Source organism: Medicago sativa, chromosome 6, assembly GCF_051527215.1.
Source record: "Medicago sativa cultivar Bolivia chromosome 6, Bolivia_mono, whole genome shotgun sequence".
Lineage (NCBI taxonomy): Eukaryota > Viridiplantae > Streptophyta > Magnoliopsida > Fabales > Fabaceae > Medicago > Medicago sativa.
The window spans coordinates 13,896,735-13,918,272 of NC_140754.1; the positions used below are offsets into that span (position 1 = coordinate 13,896,735).

The window sequence follows — 21,538 nt, forward strand, 5'->3', positions numbered from 1 at the left end:
TGTTCGATGGTAATTTTAGAGAAACTAATTTGAGACGAGATGAGGATAGGTGTGCCATAAAATCTAAGGAATAAACAACTATTCTAATTAATGGCTCTAAAAAAAGCAAAAAAATAAAATAAATCTCAGGATATTACAATTATAAACTTGCAATGGAAATGATGTAAAAATTCTTGACAAATTGCATAATACATTGTCAACCACAGAAAATTTTAAGCATGAGTAGTTTCTGGCCACCGGAGAGGAATGGTGATTATATTAGAGGGAACATGGTAACAAAAATTCAGCACAGTCCACATTTTAAGTGACTGACACAATTGCAGAAATTAACCATTGATTGTTGATGTACTTCAAAAATAACAGAGATTTTATTAATCCTTTCTTCAAAGATTAGTGGCACCTAATTAACACTTGTTTTGAGTTTCATTAGGAATAAGAATTTAAAAAGTAAAAAATAGAATGAAGAGAAACTTATTTTTGGATCAGCTAATTAAAGAAGTACATCGACAATCAAGGTTTACGGTTACCCCGCTAATTGCAGCCCGACTACATAAATCAAACATTGCCAGACTTTATTTTCTATCAGCCAAATTCCAGATTATCAGAGTCTCTTTCCCCTAAAAACCGGAGAGTTAAAGATAAAAAAAATAAAAAAAAAATGGTGGAGAGATTCTGTAGTAAGAAACAAACTAGTAGTGTTCATGGTCAGGTTTGGCTTAACCTGTTATTACCTGAACCAATCACAATATCTAAGTTTGGGTTTGGTCGAGTTCATGTGTATTTTTTACCACAACAACTATAGAAGTAGATTGGTTTGGATCGGTTTCCGAGTTCATCACTAGAAAAAATCTGACACAGTCAATACAAAAGAATTACGTCCAATGCTGTAAGTTAAAACATAATCCAAAGATCTCTGAAACTTAAAAACTACATGCAATATTACCCTTCAAGGACATGAATGCATCCTCTTTGCAGAAAGCAGTTCTGTAAGATAGATTTAATTTTTCAACCAAATACATTTTCCCCTGGGACATGTACACTGCAGTTTCATATATACCTGAATAGAGTAAAACATGAATATATTGAGTCAGTGAAAACAAACATAAGCCAGGTCATTTATACCTGAATCGAGTAAAACATGAATATATCAGTAGTAAGGAAGTCAGTACCTGAAAGAAAGCTTTGCTTTCTCCAATCTCTTAAAGGACTTTCTTCCCGCTTTTTTTTTTTTTTGAAGAAGCCAAACTAGCCTACCGAAATTAGCACCGGAGAGAATCGAACCTGAGACCTTGAGAGGAGCACACTCCAAGGTCCCAAGCCAACACCACCAGGCCAACCCAAGTTGATTACTTTTTTCCCCCTTATCTAAGACTGTATTAAGTTAATAGACTATTGACTACTTGTGAAGGTAATTTCTGAAACTGAGAAGTTATCATGAATAAAAAACAAATACTCATGAATCTCCAAATATTTCTACGAGCTCGTATATGAAGAAGTCAACTACACCAGACAGACAATAAACTTGATTTCAATTGTTTTTAAATCTTATCATATGCATCATGAACAATACAGTTACACTTCCATATGCTAGAACAGGGAAAATGCTACCTTGGACGGTGGCTCAGCAGCGCTGTGGATAGTCAACGACACAATTAACTTGGATGGTCAACGCGACAGCGCTGTTACCTTGGAGTCTTTGGACAGTCTACACTCGACACAAGGTGCTGAAAACTGTAACTCCAGAGGTCGACAGTGCAGTGGAGTTACACATAGCTCAAATGTTTTTTAAGCACCCTATGCTGTTTATATGGTAGATATTTTTTGCCAAAGACAAATTTATGATGGACAAAGATATACATATATGCTCTACTCTGAAAACCAAAAGCTACAAAAAGATGCTTTTAATCAAAGATTCAAGCATAGTAGCCAATGCAAGTGAATACTAAAGATGCTCACTTATATGCTAAACTAATGTCAAAATAGAGATTTTCTTTAGAATTGGTAAGGGTTGTCAAGATTGTAAATTGTGAGGTTGTGACACTGATCGTACGATTCTATGCAATTCATAAAAGCCACGTATTTAAATGTGTATGTATTAGTGTATGTGTCAGTGTGTGAAAGAATGAAAGTGAAATAGCAGATTCGTTTCTAAATCAAATTGGTTATACAGTGTTTGTTATAACCCCTCACCCTATCCCCTAAATCAAAACAATTAGCATTAAATGGTTTGATGGTATATTACAATACTGTTTGTCGTGCCAAAAACACACTTCCCACAAATGGAAAGTACAAATATACTATCTTGTCCCAACATCACACAACAATATATAAAGTACAAACGAAACAAGGCTAACGATATTTGCAAGAAAGAATGCATACAACAACAACCAAGCCTTTTCCCAGTAAGTGGGGTCGGCTACATGGATCAAATATTACACGAAAGATGCATAGTGGTGACAACAAAATAAAATATGAAAAGCAAAAGATGCACAATTTTTATGTTCGGTCCAATTCTGCTACAAACAAAAATGTTTGATATCAAGATCTCATTTTACTTATTATGCTTATTGGTTACAGTGAGTAGGAAACAATAAAAGCGGAGCTATAGGATTTGGGACAAAGAAGCCAAAGGGAACAGACATCATGTTGAGCAGGCCAAGCTTAACCATTTTTATTATTTTCAGGAAAACAAATTACACGAAAAATACTTGTTTTGGCAAAATTGAGGAGGAACAAGTATGCATATAGCCCCCATCTACATGCATTATTTTCAACTCGTGTCAAAAAGACTAAACTTTCTTCCTTCTATAGACTACATTGAGCCTCATTTGCAATTAAATCATTCAGAGATTGCTCTTTCTCTACCCGTTTTAGCCGGACTATCTTTCATTCGGTTGAGGAGCCTCTATGTCTCGTTCTCATATGTCCAAACCACATTATGTGAGCTTCTGTCATCATTAAAACATTAAGAACATAGTCACAAAGAGACCATTTTTCTCAGTACTAGTAACAGTACCTACAACAGAATAGCTCGTACCTGAATACTAGCAAAAGATCGAAACAAACATCAATGCCTGAACCCGTAGCTATTGAGCAAACCCCGAATGACAGTACAAAAACTTGTCACACAAAATCCAGCATCTTTATTCACTTTTCAATCAAGCTCATGTACCTTCTAGATAACTCCAAAGACAAATCTAGTTTATTTTTCTTCTCGAGACATTTTCTTATCTTCATATACACTGAATAATTAGGTTTAAGACCCTTATCCATCATCTCATGAAGAATCCTGTGGGAAAGTAAAACACTTCCTTTCTTAAAATGAAGAGAAGCAAGCAAGGTATAGTTTTCATTACTCGAATAACTATTCTTACCAGCACAATCAACCACATACTCATGCGCTTCATCGTATTTTCTCAATTCAAAATAACACTTTATCACCGCAGCATGAGTTAAACTACATGGCTCAACACCCTTCAAACTCATTTTATCAATAAACTTCAAAGCCAAATCAATTTGACCATGCTTACATAACAAACGAATAATCGTATCAAACGTAAACTCTTTCGATAAACCATTTTCATGTTCCATCGTCTCAAGAGCTTGACAAGCCTCAGCAAAGTTACCAATCTTGAATAAACAACTAATCAACAAATTGTAAGTACTTCCATTTGGTTCAACACCGATTCTCTTCATCTTCTCTACCAAATCAACTACTCTTTCGTAATCACCTCTCTTGCACATCATCCTCAATAAAAAGTTATAACGATCCACGTTCCTCCCAAATTCTCCTATCACAAACTCCGCTACATCAAAAAAACACGAAAAACTAAGCATCTCTATCAACAACTTCACTCCAGAACTTTGACACACACCACCAACCTCATTAAGCACATCAACAATTTTCCTCACATATTCCATTCTAGAATCCTCATCCAGCCTCAAAACAACCAAAAACCTAAATGCCCTTCTCCCCAAACACACCCTTTTCGAATTAAAATCCCTCAAAATCGGAACCATAGCATCAAAATCCCTCAACAAACCACAATTATCAACAACACAACAACCAATCTCAGGATCACAACAAAGCTCAGGATGTGAAACATTAAGCCAATGAAAAAACATCAATGCTGAAACTCTATAACTAGCTAATTCATCAAAAATGTAAATAACTGAAGCCATAGACAATGAAACATTCATCATATTTAACCTATGTTCTAAATCATTATCACCTTCAATAATCATTGCAATGATTTGAGAAACTTGTTTAGAAGTAGCATATGGTTTATTCTTGTAAGAAGAATAAGGGTATGAAGAAAAGTACCTTGGAGTGTGAAATTGAAAACAATCATGAAAAGGGGTTGTGAGAGAGTGAAATGGGAATGACCCAGATGAAGAAAGTGAAGAACTTTGTGATTGGAAATGCAAAAGGGTCGTTGAAAATGGAGTTTTTGAGAAAAACCTGCAAATTTTGCAGAGGTTTTGAATTCTTCTCATAGGAACAGAGTGACGAGGTTGTTGTCGAAATCTAAGGTAACCAAACCATTGAGGTAACAAAAACTTGTGTGTTTGGTTTTTCTGAATTTTGGGCTTTGCATTTTGCAGTAGTTTCTCTTTCAGAAAATTTTATCCTACACCCCTATGTTTTATAACCTCACCCCCAATATTTTATCAAAACTACCGGTTTTACCCTTACCCCTACATTTACAACAACATTTTGTTTGTTTTTAAAGAATTGGGTGTGATGAAAATTAACTTGTCACAAGTTAGGACCATAAACCTTTAAGGTGCGTTTAGATAATGATGTGTGTTATTTGAACAATTATTTGTGTGATAACTTTTGAGACAACAATAAGTTTACAAAGGAAAATAGATATTGATACGGAAACCAAAACAATAGAGAGAAAGTAAAAACATAATGTCAGTATGATCGTAAAATGGTTATACAAATATCATAAGGAGAATATTATATAGATATTTTGTAATTCAATGGCAAAGGAGAAAGCTAACATAAACTAGGATGCATGGATAGAATATTTTAAAGATAAATGCTATCAAATGCCCCCAAAACAATTGTTAAGGTATTGAATATTAAAATATTGTTGTACCAAGATATAAAAAAATTATGATGTAGAATTTTTTTTTATTTTTTTACCGAAATTAATCTATAGAAAGTTGCGTGTATAATTTCTTTTATCTCCTCTCTTTCATCATTACCAAGTGGACACTCTTTGAAGCTAAATATATTTTTTAACAAATGACATTACCAAGTGGACACTCTTTGAAGCTAAATATATTTTTTAACAATAATTTTTTTTCTTTCGTACCGGTTTCCGACCCACCAATGGTGGACGACTAATCCGGCTATGTTCACTGACAAGCGTTGTTCCCCATTTGGAATCGAACCACGTATTCCCCGAGTACATCCTTGAAAGTAACTCTTTACCACTAGAGTCCAAGCAACATGGTTTCTTAACATTAATATTTTAAATGACTAATTTGGACATTTTTTATTTTTGAAACACATTGACCACATATTGATCATCACTCACTACTGCTCAACGGCAATACTTTCATATGTACGAGTGTGTTTTCAATTAATTATTGTAGAGAAGATGTATGTACTCAAATGTACCAATTTTGTTGTAACCAAAAAAAAAATGTACCAGTTTTGTAACGGGATAAACAAGACAACAAGGACATTGACAATTACCGTTATTTCTTTTATTAAATACTTCCTCCGGTCTTATTTATAAGAGGAATTTGGGTCAACAAAAGTGAATGTATCTGATACACTTTTTTAACCAAATACATTAACTTTTGTTGACCAAAATTTCTCTTATAAATAGGACCGGAGTATTCAATATTGAAATGATCAAACTCATGATGGTTTGAGAATTGTGAAAAAAGACAAAAGAGGAAAAAAGGGGAATTTAAAAGAGATAATGATTTATTTGTACTAAGAGAGCAAAATTTCAGTACGTACTAAGTCAAAAGCATTAATACATATGATAAGACAGTTTGATGACTGTTTTAAAAACAACATGGTGTGGTCTGTGGTGTAATTTAATTGTAAGAGACAAATGTTTGATTTTTTGAACATGTTGTAATAAAAAAACATGTATAGGGAGATTTTATTTGAATTGTTTAGTCTCTAAATTATTGTTTAAATTTCATTTTTTGGACATTTTAGAATACAAAATGATTTATTGAACTAATATAATCAATTTCATTTAAACAAAATTCAATTGATAATTTCCTTCAATAAAAAATTCAATTGATAATAAAGTCAATTGAATTAATATTAATATATCCAAACAATATTAATTTTATTTTAAAAAATAGTATACGATAAGACCTTTTTATTAAATAAATTTATGTTTTTAGAAGTTTAAGACAATATTACCTTGCTGGTTTGAGGACCAAAAGGTTGGAGGGATCTACTTGTGTGCAATAAATATATAGCATCTAAAATATCTATCTCAATAGTATCTGTGCTGCACATGATGAAAATTATTTAAATTTCCACTAGCCAGTAAGTACAATTAATTTATATATATATATATATATATATATATATATATATATATATATATATATATATATTTTGAAGGAATATATATATATATATATATATATATATATATATATATATATATATATATATATATATATATATATATATATATATCACCTAAATGATTTTGAAACTCTTACATATATTTCATATTTTAGTTTGATTTAAACTGAATTTTTAGAATGAAAAAATTAAGGTTTTGTCCAACAAAATAGAAATGATAAGTTCATTTTAGATCTAGTATTAATAAATAAATAATAAATTTTGACTTTTGAGTTAGAGATATAACAATATTGTGATGTCACCGATTTCAAACTATACATGCTGATCAATTCTGAGTTTAAGATCAATCATATTCATCATCCATTTGCAGTTGTGCTCAAGAACAACTTCATGTGGTTCGTTAAATGCATATCATAAACCATCATGATACTGGTCTGGCCTTGCATCGGAGTATGTTAAAATCCGTGGAAAAGTATATCATCAATGCATATATTAAAACATACAACCAATCAGCAACAATGTTGAGTCGAGTTAGACTTCTACAATGTAGGTAAGGTAATTCATATATTAATCGATAAAGTATTTACATTTAGTGTATAACACATATCGACTGCTATTCATAGATATAACTTGTTTAAGAGGGGTATTCTTGGTCATGAGGGACATCAGATTGTGCTTGGTGTGTGCGAATGATAAATAAGGAAGATCATCTTTTTTGTAGGTGTGGTTCGGTTTGGTATCATATTATTTTCAAGTAGGTTAGTATACGGGTCTGATTTTACCCGGAAACATTATCATTCTCTTTGATTATTTCTACTCCTCTAATTTCAAACATCGGAAAGGGTTAATGTGAAATTGGCAAACAACAGTCTGGAAAATTTGGGAGGCGAGAAATAGAATTATCTTTTCTGGCAAGAATCCAAATATTGACGGAGAAGGGGTTACTAATCTTCGCAGGTAATTTAATTGTTCGATCCGTGTTGATTCAACAAAAAATAAAGAAGGGAAATATAGAATGGACGATTTATCTTGTTTTTACCAAATCAACATTAATCACGTCTTTTTTTTTTAAGCTAAATTAGTTCACCTAAATTGATACTAAGAAGAATCGAATATGAAACCTCGAGGAGGAGCACACTCACAGGTCCAAGTCAATACCAACCCAAGTGGGTTAATCACGTCATTGTCTGAGTAGTAGTGCACAACATCGGTTATCGAGTAATTTTCAAACCTAAGGTCCACCATAAACCATATCATATGTCACCATTCTAGCAATTGTCCTTCAAACATAGTGTTGTTATGCAGCCATATCTCACTGGAAAGTGGCATAGTGAGCATTAATTTTAATGTTGGCTGTGTAGCTGAAGAAGGAGGGGTCCGGTGAGTTTGCAATAACCCAATGTTCCCTTTGGCGTTGCATAATTCAGCACATAAAAAACTGCACCAAGAGTACTTGTGAATGGTCTTGAGTATCCTCAACGAAACAGTTTCGATCATAACTAGAAAAGGACCAAAAATTGGAAATTTGTAATGATGCATTTCTTACTTGACCTTGATGGATTCTTACTGTGTGAAGACTTGATCATGTAGGACCCTACACATAGACATAATGATGAAATAAAACCATGCACTATGAAGTATATGAGAGAATGATTCAGTATTTTGAAAATTTGTTGAGAGCTTGAGTCTTGAAAGATACTACTGCCTCCCTCCCAATTTAATTGACACAATTTTGTTTTTCACACATATTAAGAAAAATGTATAAATAAAGGGGAAAGTGGAATATATTGTATTGAGAATGATAAAAGTAGTACAGTATTATTTAGTGTTATATTGTATTGGGAATGATGAAAGTTGTATTGAAAATTGAAATGGGTCAGTTATTTTGGGACACTTTTTTTTAGAAAATGGGTCAGTTATTCCGGGAGGAGGGAGTACTAATTTCCGTAAGTTTACAAAATCATGCAAGTCATAAAATTAAAATGGGAAGTAAGAATGTCAAACTTGAGGATCATATTTACTATCGAATTGTACTTGTAACAAGAATTTCCACTTTGTTTGGTTGAAATTTGAAAATTACTAAAATTTACTATATTTTTGTCATAATAAAAATTTAAGGGATGAGTTTTAGATGTCTACTAATTTGGTGTAATAAGCATTATGTTCATGTAAATGAATTATGAAATATTGATAAAATAATAAAACATGTTCAATTGTTTGATGTCTCTTTAAATTTATGTCTTTTTTCTTTTCATAGTCACTTATTTCATCTCAATAACGTATGTCATTGCTTTGTAAAGTTGATTGAAAATCTGGTTAATACTTTTTCGGATTATATAATCTAAAAATTCTGAAAAAGTAGTTCGAATTATATAATTTGAACAAGGTATTTTCAGAATTGAGTAGAGTCCGTGATGAGAGAATGGGACGGGAAAAGAAAATGTTGTTTTTAAAAAATTGCAAATTGGGCTATTGGATGTTTTGGTTAAAGGCCCTTTACTTTTCCCACCCTATCTACTTCTCACGCACCCTATAATTTTTACAAATGCCCATGGGATTTCGGATTCTAAAATCCGAACACATCCAAACTAAGTTTGGATTTTATGATGCGAAAAATGCTTATGTATAATCAGCAATCATAATCTCTTTTATTTCAGCAGTTTTGAATTTTGTTTTTAAAGACAAAAGAAAACTAAAGTAAAAAATGATAAAAACCTGTTGAATAAAATCATAAAAATACCACTAAAAAATTCTAAAAATCAAATAAAACTAACACAAAAAATTTCAGATTTTTTTTGAGAATATGAAAAATTAAAAATAGGTCTAAAAATCTTGATCCTTGATTTTTTTTCTTATTTTCTGGGAAGTTTCGGAGCAATCTTATCAAGTAGCCGAAAAACCGGATTTTTGACTACGAACAACTAACAATGACTTAAAATAGAAGGATGAGAGTTAGGAAAATTAATATTGTCCTTAAACTGGTTATCCATGTTACAAATAGACTCAAAATTTGTGTTAATACAGTTCGAATTGTATAATTCAAACTGTTTTTCCCTTGAAAAGGGGGTTTATGGGGAACACGCCCTATTTTAAGGTTTTCGGATTATAAAATCCGAATTTGTGAAAAAACTCTTTTTTTTCACCCCATAATAAAGGAAAAACTCAGTTCGGATTCTAAAATTCGAAAATCACATGGGCATTTTCGTAAGAAACATAGGACGCGCGAGAAGGTGATAGGGTGGAAAAAGTAAATCCCTTGGTTAAAAGGTTGGCATTAGTTAAGACCATAATTCTCCTAAATAAAAAGAAGTCAAAAGCCTGCTCAAGATTAGTCTTCTCCTATGTGAATTTAACCTACTACCGCTTTACTTTTAAACTAAATATTAACTCAAAAGTGTTAGCCCTAACTTCCCCAGGAACCCTAAAATCACAATGTAGAAAAACAAAGAGAGGTTAGATGGCCTAGCCAATCAAAGATATATTACTCTCAAGCTATGTACATACTCCACAAAACTTTCTTCCTCGTAAAAAAATTTCCATCAATTTAAGTATCATATGTCATGAGAAATACTTACTTGGTCACGAATAACAAATGTTTAGACATGCACATAAATGGTTGTGACTAATATCTTTATCGTTTATATTTATTCATTTATGTAAGTGTGTTCAAACATTTTTTATTTCATTTGTGCCAAAGTAAGACTTTCTCAAATTTCATATATATAATGAAATATTAAATTAGTTCACAAAATTTAGCGTCTCTAATACTTAGCCACATAATTAAAGACGGATTTTACGTATTCTTTTTTGAATGACAAATATATGTGTATATATAAATAAAAAAGAATTTTTATATTTTGCTATCTCTAATTTTCTGATGCTATTTCAACTTTTTAGTAGTTGTTCAACACCCATCCTTGTCGAAAATATAGCCTAATTAAGGTACTACTTGCACACGTACATGTAAAAGTTTTGAAGGGACAATAAAACGTATCATGTATTTGTGATTTGTGTGATTACTAGATTTACTATATAAGGCAGGTAAAAGAAATAAGTCAATAGACAGTTACTTTCCCTTTTTGGTTTACCTTTAGAAAAAAACATACTCCCTCCGTCCCGGAATATCTGACCCATTTTCTAAAAAAAAGTGTCCCAAAATAACTGAGTCATTTCAATTTTCAATACAACTTTCATCATTCCCATACAATATAACACTAAATAATACTACTTTTATCATTCCTAATACAATATATTCCACTTTCCCCTTTATTTATACATTTTTCTTAATCTGTGTGAAATGAGTCAAGGGGTCAGATAAATTGGGACGGAGGGAGTAACATGAAATCTTTCATCCATTTACTTTATTTTTCATATTAGGTGTTATGGTCCTTAATTAGAAAAACTTAAATTAGAAAAAAATGTCAATTATAATATAGCCCTAACCCTAATTGTCATCATCGAATTCTTTTTGAGGTTTATCACTATGCCATGTATGAAATTACGTACCTAAACAAGTACTAAAATTCAGATATACACCAATATATATGTTACTAACTACTAAGTATATAGTATAATATATAAATTTTCTTTTCCCAGGTGTTGGTACAAATCTAAATATCAAGATGAGTAAGAAAGCATATGACTATGTGTAAACACCAATTCTTTGATTGATATGAGAGTTGGGGACGACCCCTACCTTCCCAAAACATCATCAAAGTGTGGCAGAGGCAATTGTTGTCAGAGTTTTGATGAATTTTCTGGATTGAAAGTGACACTAGGTAGTACGGGCCACTCTAAAGAACCCTAATTTTTGTAATTACCAATTTGTCTTTTTTGCTGAGTTGGTATGTTTAATAAATTTTATATTTGCTAGTATTTGTAATTACCAATTTGTTCACATAGTGTTTAACAAATTTTATTTGCTTTTAATATGATTCTAGATTTTTTTAATTTTTATTTAGATAAGCAATATGAAGTCTAGAATATTGTTAATGAGCAAGCACAAATTGATACATGTGGTCAAGAATTCATAGCTAAACTCTCATCTTCTCTATATGTGGCTTTAATTTTCTTAAAGTTGCTAACAATCTGATTTGGTCGCAATTCTTTTCAAAGAGACCCTCTTACGTCTCAAAACTATTTTTTATTGTCAAATGTTGATTAGTAGTAGTAGATTAATTTTGAGCCACTAAACCACTTTAAAAAAAAAAATTTAAAATTTGAACTCATACCAGCTACTCCTTTGAGGATGCCTGGAAACTAATTGCTTAGTTGATATTGACTAGAATGTCATTGGTGCCTTATATCAAATAATAATGGAGTGACTCACCTTATTGTCATATTTTATCATAAAAAAAGAAATACTTAAATAGTTTTTTCATAAAAAGAAATAATATATATTTGAGAGCAGTGCTATATGTTACGGAAGTTTTGTTTAATATGGATCTCTAAAAATCAATCCAAAGACATACATTAGCCATTTTAAGTAATTATTTTTTAAATATTATAATAATAAATAAAATAAAAAGTAAAAAAAAATTAAATATTATAATAATAAATAAAATAAAATTCTTGTTCAACAAAATAAAATAAAATAAAATTTAGTACAAACAGTATGGTTCAATGTTGAAACGGATACATATTCGATATACCATATCACGATACAAAAGACTCGCATATTAAATATCAACAAAATCACGTACATTATATTTTTCAGAACAAAGAAGAAAATTTTCAATCTAATTTTGATTGAAAACACCTTTGATTTAAAGAAGATTTACTAATTTTGTGACTACTTTTTATGGAACCCTTTTTTTTTTGAAAAATTGTGGAAGAGAATTTTTTTTTTTAGTAATATTAGTGATACAAAAAAATGACAAACTATAACTGTCTCAAGTAAGATTTAAACCATATCCTCTATGATTACAAAGTCAAACTCTAACTACTGGGCTTGTATCTTTTGAATAAACAATGAAACTCTCATGATATCAAGAAATTTCCATAAATATCACGAAAATCATGTGTGTTAGGTTTTTCAAAAAATTAGATATAAGATCTTTTCATAGAATTTACTCAAAAAAAGATTTTTTTTTTTCTTCATAGGAGCACATGATTCACACTATTTAACCGGTTTTGTCCACCTTTTACTTCATGGCCCTGCCTTGGATAAAAGGTTGAACCCTTTTTGTTTGAGAGGAAGTCGAAATCTTATAGCTCAATATATAAACCTAATTAATTCTTTTAAAAAAAATATAACCTAATGAATTTCTTGTTCAAAATGAAAAACTTTTCCCCATCTTTTACACCACAACATAAATTAATCATAACCTTGATTTAGATTAAGACAAAAACATGTACTAACCTAACTGCACTTCATTTAATCATTGATTCCTTCAAATTCTCTGAGCAAAAAGGAACCCTAACCCTAACCAAATCAAAATATCTCACACACACACACACATATGCAAGAAGAACATGGTCAAAATATGTTGAATGATTTGACCTTCCTCTGCTTACGTTTGCTTCCACGTAATGAGGCAAAATACCCACAAATTATGTGTGTCTTGTCCTCAATTACTCTCCCTCTCTACCCTACAATCTATTAGTACAAGAAAACCTGATCCAACAAATAATTTATTCACAAAATAATAATAGTAATATAAACTATGCAAATCAAATCCAACTTCCATCATTGCCCTAATTGAAATCTCTTCCTACTCTTTCTTCTGGAATATGTGTCAGTCTTTGAAATATATATTTTTTTTTTATAACATTCTTGCATATAGATTAGTACTTATTTTTTTAAAAATATAACATTTTTGGACATAAATTAACATTCATTAATAGTACACATTTTTACTTCTCTAAAAAAAAAATAGTACACATTTTTACTATTTTTTATCATATACTTGAGTATAAATTAGTTCTCATTAATAAAACTCATTAATAGCACACTTTTTTAATTTTTTTTATCATATTCTTGGATAAAATGTTTATATAAAAGGATTCTTTAGAGGAACATGACTATGTATGGACTGTTAAGTTGATGCTTAGAAGAAGAGAAGAAACCAATTCATTACTCAAAGGAAGGTAGATAGATACTTTCTTCTTCTACACCATAAGGGGTCCTCTTCCTCTCACAAAAGAAATTAGGGCTAAAAAATTAAATTGAAGTTTCCAATGTTCCCTTACAGTTCAAACCCTTACCCTTCATTTCTTCCTTCAGCTTCATCTTCTTCTTCTTCTTCTACTTCTTCACTGTTTCCTTTTCCTTTTCCTTTCCTAAACCCTGAAAATGCTTCTTCAAACAACAACACACTTTTTCATGATCCATTTTCAATTCCTTACATACCAATTCATCATCATCCTCATCCTAATCATCATAACATTACAAATATTCCAGAAACCCTAACCAATTTGGCGGCTTCTCAAGAAAATAACAATAATAGTAACAACAATAATAACATTGCTATTTCAATGCCTAAACAAGATCCTTCATCTCTTGGTGGTTCTTCTCACTATGGTATTTCCTGTTTCCTCACAAAGAAACCGGTGAAGAAAGACCGACACAGCAAGATTTACACTTCTCAAGGTTTGAGAGATCGAAGGGTGAGGCTTTCGATTGAGATCGCTCGAAAGTTCTTTGATCTTCAAGACATGTTAGGGTTTGACAAAGCTAGCAACACACTTGATTGGCTTTTCACAAAATCTAAGAAAGCAATTAAGGATCTGACTAAAAGTAAGCAAAGAAACAACGATAGTGAAGTTGGTGGTGATGCTAAAAGCTTCACATCTTCCTCAGATTGTAAAGATTCAGAAATTGCTACTAATAATTCTTCAAACCTAAAACAACATAAGGAAGGTGCAGGAAGTAAACTTGAAGAGAAGAAGTTGAAGAGGGTACAGATCAAAGAACCTGCTTGTGTTAGAGCAAGTAAGATGAAGGATTCAAGGGAAAAAGCAAGAGCAAGAGCAAGGGAAAGAACTAGTAACAAGATCTCCAACATAAGGGGGGTGCAAGAAGTAGAACTGAAGAAAAAATATGAAAATAATCTTCAAGCTTTTCAACAAGATCATCATCAAGTTGTTGTGAGTAGTAGTGAAGGACCAAGAAATGATTTTAATGTTATTGAAGAATCAATTGTGATTAAGAGGAAGTTGAAGCCATCCATGATGGTTTCTCATCATCATCATCATCATCCTCATTACCATCAAAGCCATGTGATCCCTAAGGAATCATCAACAAGTTTCAACAACAATGGAGATTACAATTTCTTGCCAAATTCGTCTCCAAATTGGGATGCTAGTAATAATGGTACATCTTCCACTAATCGCTCCACTTTTTGTGCTGTAGCCAGCATGAATCTTTCTACAGGTATGTCATATGTGTGTCAGTGTTTATTTTATTTTTTTCATAAAAAAGAAATTGCTATTTTACTAAAAAAGTTGAACTAACTACAAAAATTTAAAGACTTAAAAGTGTGAAATTCTTTTTTTAAGTCCAACTCTAAGTAGTGATTTTTCCCTTTTAATTTTCGTTGATAATTATAATTTTTTTAGCAGTTTCTTCTTAAAAACAAACTTTTAATTTACCAAAAAAAAAGTTAAAATTTATAAAATTATATATCTTTTTTCAAAAATATAATAATATGAAATTAAAAACAAATATAAAATTTAAAATTTTCTCTAATCCTTTTTTGAGTATAAAAGATGGAAAATTTGCAGACCAATTAACTTCATTTTTCTGCTCTTAATTTTCATTTGAATTTCAAATATTTCTAGTACTACTTTTAGAAAAGGAAATTTTTCTAGTACTATCTTTAATGGGTTAAATATGTCTTGGTCTCTAAAATTTTTAAATTTCAAGTTTTATTCTCTATAAAAAAATTCTTCAATTTTTGGTCCCTCAAAATTTTTCTTCCGCAACTTATGGTCCCTGCTTTTAAATTAAATCATGTGTATACATTGCATTTTTTTAATGAATTTTTATAGAGATGTTTATAATATTATGATAATATCTTCTATAAAAAAAATTGAATTTTTAATAACATATGAATTAAATATGATTTTTTAAGCGCTAAAAACTTTAAAAATTCATATTTAATACATCACTTGTTAAAAAAATTAAACTTTTCCAAAAGAGATTTCTGTAACGTGCTAAACACAACTATAAAAAAAAATACAAAATTTTGAAGGATACACATGATTTAACTTAAATGCATGTACCAAAAGTTGTGACGAATTTTTGAGGGACAAAAAATTGATAAAAATATTTATAGGGACTAAAACTTGAAATTTGAAAATTTCATAGGGACTAAAAATATATTTAACCCATATTTAAATTTAAATAAGACCTAGGGGATTTTGATGATATATAGTGATCTAAGTGGTAATTTTTCAGGGCTCCAAATCTTTGGAAAATCATGGGAGGAATGCACCAATCCACGTCTACATTAGTATGTTAGATTTTTGTTTTTCTGCATTTATTATCATTATGAACTCTCTCTAGGTTTGTTAAGGACTTTCAAGGATATTCTTTTCTGTGTTTTCTTCCAGCAGTGTAACTTTTTCTGTCCTATATTCTCCCTTGAACCATGTTTGTACCATGATCTGTTGTTCATGATGTTAAAATGTGACACTTGGCCTTAAACTGTTGTTGAGTGTCATATTAATTTATTTATGGCCAATATTTTAAAATGTGGTTAACATTCTGTTCAATTAATTAATGTCAATTAGTTATCATGAAATTGTTCCTTCTAGCTGATTTTAATATTATTGTTTTTATAATTTTTTTTTAATATTATGTTGGTGATAAAAATATTTAAATATTTTTATGTATATTTGTTAATGTTCAACATTGACCGTTATTATTCTTAGCTTGAATTATTTTCAAGCAATTATAATGTTCATTTTTTTATATATATACTTGTTGTGACTGGCCATGTGTATATATTTTATTAAAAATCGAACTCTACACAAGAAGTGAAAATGCTAAAGAAAAGATACAAGATAAAAGACAACCAAACAAAGGCTAAAAGGCCACAAAACCACCAAGACACATGTGTATGTGATTGCATGATTTTTTTAGTGGCAAATCAAATCATATATATAGAAAGAAATTGAGTACAAGGGATACATATATCCAATGCATATGTCAAAAGGAAAAGGAAAAACGATGCAACTAAAATCAAGAACCACATCAAAGATGAGAATTTTATATGTTTAACTAATTGCACAACATTCACAAACTCATTTGAGAAAATGACATCATTTTGTGATCACTTCCATATCAACCACACCATGACATGCCTAGTTAAACTCAAATGATGTAGCAACTTCAAAGTAACATAAGACTGAGAATAAATGAAACAAGTAAGATGGCATAGCCAGCTCCCAATCGAACCAATGGAAAACTTTAAACCAAATTTGAATTGAAACGCCACATGTTATAAACAAGTGACGACTCGACTCTTGTGCTAGACCACAAAAACACATACTCATAATTCGGCGTTAGGAAAGGTTTTTGAGAATAAGGGCCTTATCCAAAAGCATTTTCCGAGAAAAACTAATAACCGTTGATCGGACCCAACTCTTCCAAACTAGCAATATGATCCGCATTTCATCACCTAATAAAGAGACCACAATAAGGGCATAGTCATTTACCCAAGACACATTATCCTCCATAAGAGTCAAGGTTACACTACTAATGAGGTTCAACAAATCCACCCTCAAATCTTGTTCTTGGATAAAAAAAAGTTGTCGTGAGAATATATCCAAATCCACCTCTAACTTTCCCACGGACCTAAATCACCCACGACCACATCTCTTTGTTCGAAAACTAGAAAAACCCTAGGGAAGTCATGATCCACAAAGCAAGAACCTATACCAAGATATTAAACAAGAATAAAGTCAACATACTATTACCAACCACTTTCACTACCCCCGTCAGAGAACCAGACAGAGGTAGAATCAAATTAATTAGTTCTAAATAAAAATGAATAACCCTAACAGAAGTCCACCAAAGGGTAAGTCAGAGACGACTACTAACAATCAACCACCCCGGGTCAAAGAAGAATCACACCACTTAAGTCCTTGCACCACAAGGAATCAAGGTACAATACATTGTAACTAGACACGTCAGGATTGGCCAGAATAGATTCATATACTTTGCTACCAACACCTTCTTCCGCTACGATTCACCTTCTGATAGTAAATGCCACCTTGCCAACAAAACTATGTTAATAAACCTTACTTCTTGCCCAAGACCACCACCTCTTAGGCTTACACACACCCTTCCAGTTCACCTAACAATTTTTTTTTTTTCACACAATCCACCCCTTTTCCACTAAAATTCCTTCGAAGTTAAACTAGTTTGGATGAAACCAATTTCGGGAACTTTTTCGCCTAACAAATTTTATTCAACCATCCACCCCCTCCCTACATAAAACTCCTTTGAAGTCGAACTAGTTTGGACGAAAAAGTTTTCAGTTACTTGAGGTAGGACTTAAAATAAGTTGGGATTGAACCCAACACCGAATTAATTAAATCCAACTTCCCCAAGACATTAGATGTTTATTACTCTTCAAATATTCTCCTCAACCAATCATTTGGATCGAAATCATAAAAACCTTTGTTATCTATGTCTAGATTGATTTTTTTTGTTAAGTAGTCTAGTGGTTAGAACTCACACATTTTAAACGTGGATAAATGGGGTGTCTGGGGTTCGAACCCCTTTTCTTAATAAACAAAAAAAAAACAATTACATGACTATGAAGAGTACTAGAAGTACTCCAAATTATGCCTAGATAAATAATTGTGCTTCAATTGCACACATGACAACCGACAAATTAGGCACCTTTGATGTGCACCTATGCGCAACAAACCCAATGACAATTACATGCCTTCATTTAAACCAATATAGAGAAACATATTCAATCAAAGGTGGCCATGTTTCTCATTCTTTCATATTTATAATTTTATATCGTTTTCATAATGTTTATAAGTTTTTACTTGCAAAGCTTTCTATGATACACATACGCATGCTAATTTGTCATATATACAATAATTAAAATGAGAGAAGACATATACTAAATTTAATTTCCTACCTAAATATTGATCATGATGGACACTCTTGGATCGGATGGGGTTGATTTATTCTTCATCAAGTATTTTTGGATTTTGTGAAAGATGAAGTGGAAGCACTATTTCATGCTACTTTTCAGTCTCATTCAAATGCATTAATATTTTGATTTTGACAAAAAAAAAAAAAAATTATGACTTTGTTCATCAATTTTAAGAGCTCGCTCCAGTAATTTTAAATGCAACACCTGTGCCAAAAAAATCCATTCTCCTTTGAATTTAACCAAAAAGAAGTGAAATGGAGAAGGGTTTCAGCTAGTGCATGCAGCTCATTTTCCACATCAACAAGAGTAAACGGCGTTTTAAATTAAGTTAAGGGACAAAAATTATATTTAAGCATTTTAAATTGCTAGATTGTCAATGATAATTAAGTTTCTCTACAAATTAAAATGCTATAATTTGATGAGCAAATGTTTAAGTTTAAGTTTGAAATTATTAGTAAAAATGTGACAGAGCAGTGTATAGAGAACCACAAAAGACAAGTGAGTAAATCAATTTTGTAGTTATTGGTGAAGGTAGACGGTATGATCTCAAAATATTTACTCAAGAACAATTATTATAACGAATATTTTTACTCATCTTTGCGGTTCTCTATTTTGTGGTTCATATCCACTTAGAAATAATATTAAGTGAAGGAGGAGAGAGAAGGAGATAAATTTTGAAGGAGAGGATCCAATTCCATAATTTACCACACATAGCACTTGAAAAATAGCTCTCTCAAAAAAAAAAGCACTTGAAAAATAGCATGAAAATACAACTTTTTCCTTTTTTCACTCAACCGTAATTCAATGAATGACAATTACAGAGGAGAGAACGCAGGAGATGATCCAATTTCTGTTTATTAACCACTCAAATTGAGGGTTTCAGTATCCACTAAAAAAATGTGGAATATTTATTAGGAAAATAACAAGGGAAAAACTTAATATTTTAGAATGTGCTAAGAAATAAGTGATCATATCCAACCAATGAGTTAAGGCTTTTGAAAATCTGAAATTAAGCAAGGTCAATAATGATGCTATTTTTCATTTGCCGGTATACTGCTGCTAGAGCATTTGAAGTGTAAATAACTCTCTTAACTACTGTCTCTAAATTTTTGCAGTTATTATTTAGTTTTGGTCACGATTTGGTGATGTGGTTTAGTTATGGGAGTGATTATGTTTAGACACGATTTTTACTATGTTGGTATCAAGTTGGAGTTGTTGAATAGAGTAGGTCTAGTGGTTGAGATGAAGGAAATATTGTTTGTTAAAAATAGACCATGCTTGCCTAATGAAAATGTGTTGTTTATGATTAATTCCGCTCATGTATGTTCTTTTTCCAAACTATAACATGTAGAGCTTTTGTTTCACTTAATACTATGCAAAAAACTCACCTAACGATTTATATATAATATGCTTAAGTTTTGATATTAGAATTATTTATATTTCACTGATGGAGTTATCTCTAGGTAATCAATAACTTATTAAAATAATGAAATATGGTAAAACAATTACCTCCAGGTAACGAATAACTTATTAAAAAAAAAAGAATGAAATTATTATTAGTTAGTTTACATGTCTCATTTTTTTACTACAAGAAAAAGTTGAAGTTTCATCATCCTCCTCCTTTTTCATGTCGTTCAATAATATTATTATGCAAAAGCAAAAAAACAAAATGGGGAAAATTTGTAGTTTGTGTTGAGTATTTGGGTATTGGCTTCATTGTTGCTAAAACAAATACTCGTGTATGTTGGATACAATGTTCCAACATCTTGGCACGGTTCAGTGTGCCCGGTTCATGTGGCTTGGTTCACGCAATCCTTATCTCAGTAAGGAAACCACGCCTTATTTCTTGTTCACCAAGCAGCGCGTTATTGTCCAGAATAAACTGGAAGATTTGTTTCTAAAATATAAACAATATTTTAGATTTCCTTGGTGGTGTATATGGAAGTTCCTAAAAATGTTCCTACTTTTTAGGAGTTACCATACTTGTAAAATATATTTTCAAAACAGATTTAGAAAATATATTTTCTGAAGAATATTTGTTTCAACATATTTCTGATGAGAATATGTGATACAAATATATGTTTAGCCTATTACGAAAATGCCCATGCTTTGAAAGGCTATATAAGGAAGACTTGTACCCTAGTTTTATTTACCAATTCAAGAATATTGGATTGAGTCTTTAGGGTCTCAACTTGTGCCGTAATTGCGAGCCTCTCCTTGTATCACCTTGATGCATCGAGATGGACCTTCAGTTGAGTTGTAATTTATCAAAACCATCGATTTGTAAAAGAATAGATTTTTAGGGTTTTGAGTCGTCTTCCATGTATTCTACTCTTGTATCATGGTGATGCAGGTTTAGAATCTTTACTGTGTGCCTTCTTGTGTCGCCTGTGATACTTGTTTAGGACTGAGTTTGTGAGTATTGATACTCTTGTGCATCAAACCGAAGTTGTGAAACAATGTTTGGTTGTTTGTGTTGGAAGGTAACTTCTATCTTTTTGTGTTTGAGGTCTGATAGGTCACTGGGGCAGTGACTGACCATTAGGATAGTGAGATGGGATCTCAGATCTAGGAGTTCCTAGGTTGAAGTCTAGACGGGTAGGTCCTAGGTCATATAGTGTAAACGAGGAGTTTGCTGAGAGCTATTGAATATGGACTACACTAGTGGATTTCCTTCCTGGCTTGGTAGCCCCCAGATGTAAGTGTGTTGTGCTGAACTGGGTCAACAAACTCTCTGTGCCTTTTACTTTCCTGTCGTTTATTTTGCTGTTTGTTTATGCTTACTGCCAGAATGATGTTGAAACATTAAACGGAACATCTGCTTTCTGCAGATCTG

General features: G+C 31.5%; 2 protein-coding genes across 3 annotated transcripts; one reads left to right on the plus strand and one right to left on the minus strand.

The window, feature by feature from the left end:
* Window positions 1–2,646: 2,646 nt before the first annotated feature.
* On the minus strand, window positions 2,647–4,612 carry LOC146913039 (uncharacterized). Of its 2 annotated transcripts, none has more exons than XM_085716282.1 (2): window positions 3,038–4,612; window positions 2,647–2,948 (listed from the first exon to the last, which is right to left on the minus strand). In XM_085716282.1, exon 1 carries the CDS (start codon window positions 4,495–4,497, stop codon window positions 3,148–3,150), a length of 1,350 nt encoding a protein of 449 aa, XP_085572408.1. In that variant the 5' UTR covers window positions 4,498–4,612; the 3' UTR covers window positions 2,647–2,948; window positions 3,038–3,147. The 2 variants fall into 2 exon arrangements, with proteins under 2 accessions (XP_085572408.1, XP_085572409.1); XM_085716283.1 differs by lacking the exon at window positions 2,647–2,948 and having other exon boundaries at window positions 3,150–3,289; window positions 3,375–4,589.
* Window positions 4,613–13,532: 8,920 nt separating this feature from the next.
* Window positions 13,533–16,326, plus strand: LOC146913040 (uncharacterized). Its single transcript, XM_085716288.1, has 2 exons — window positions 13,533–14,954; window positions 15,981–16,326. The coding sequence occupies exons 1-2, from the start codon at window positions 13,760–13,762 to the stop codon at window positions 16,034–16,036; spliced, it is 1,251 nt and encodes a 416-aa protein (XP_085572414.1). The 5' UTR covers window positions 13,533–13,759; the 3' UTR covers window positions 16,037–16,326.
* Window positions 16,327–21,538: the final 5,212 nt, after the last annotated feature.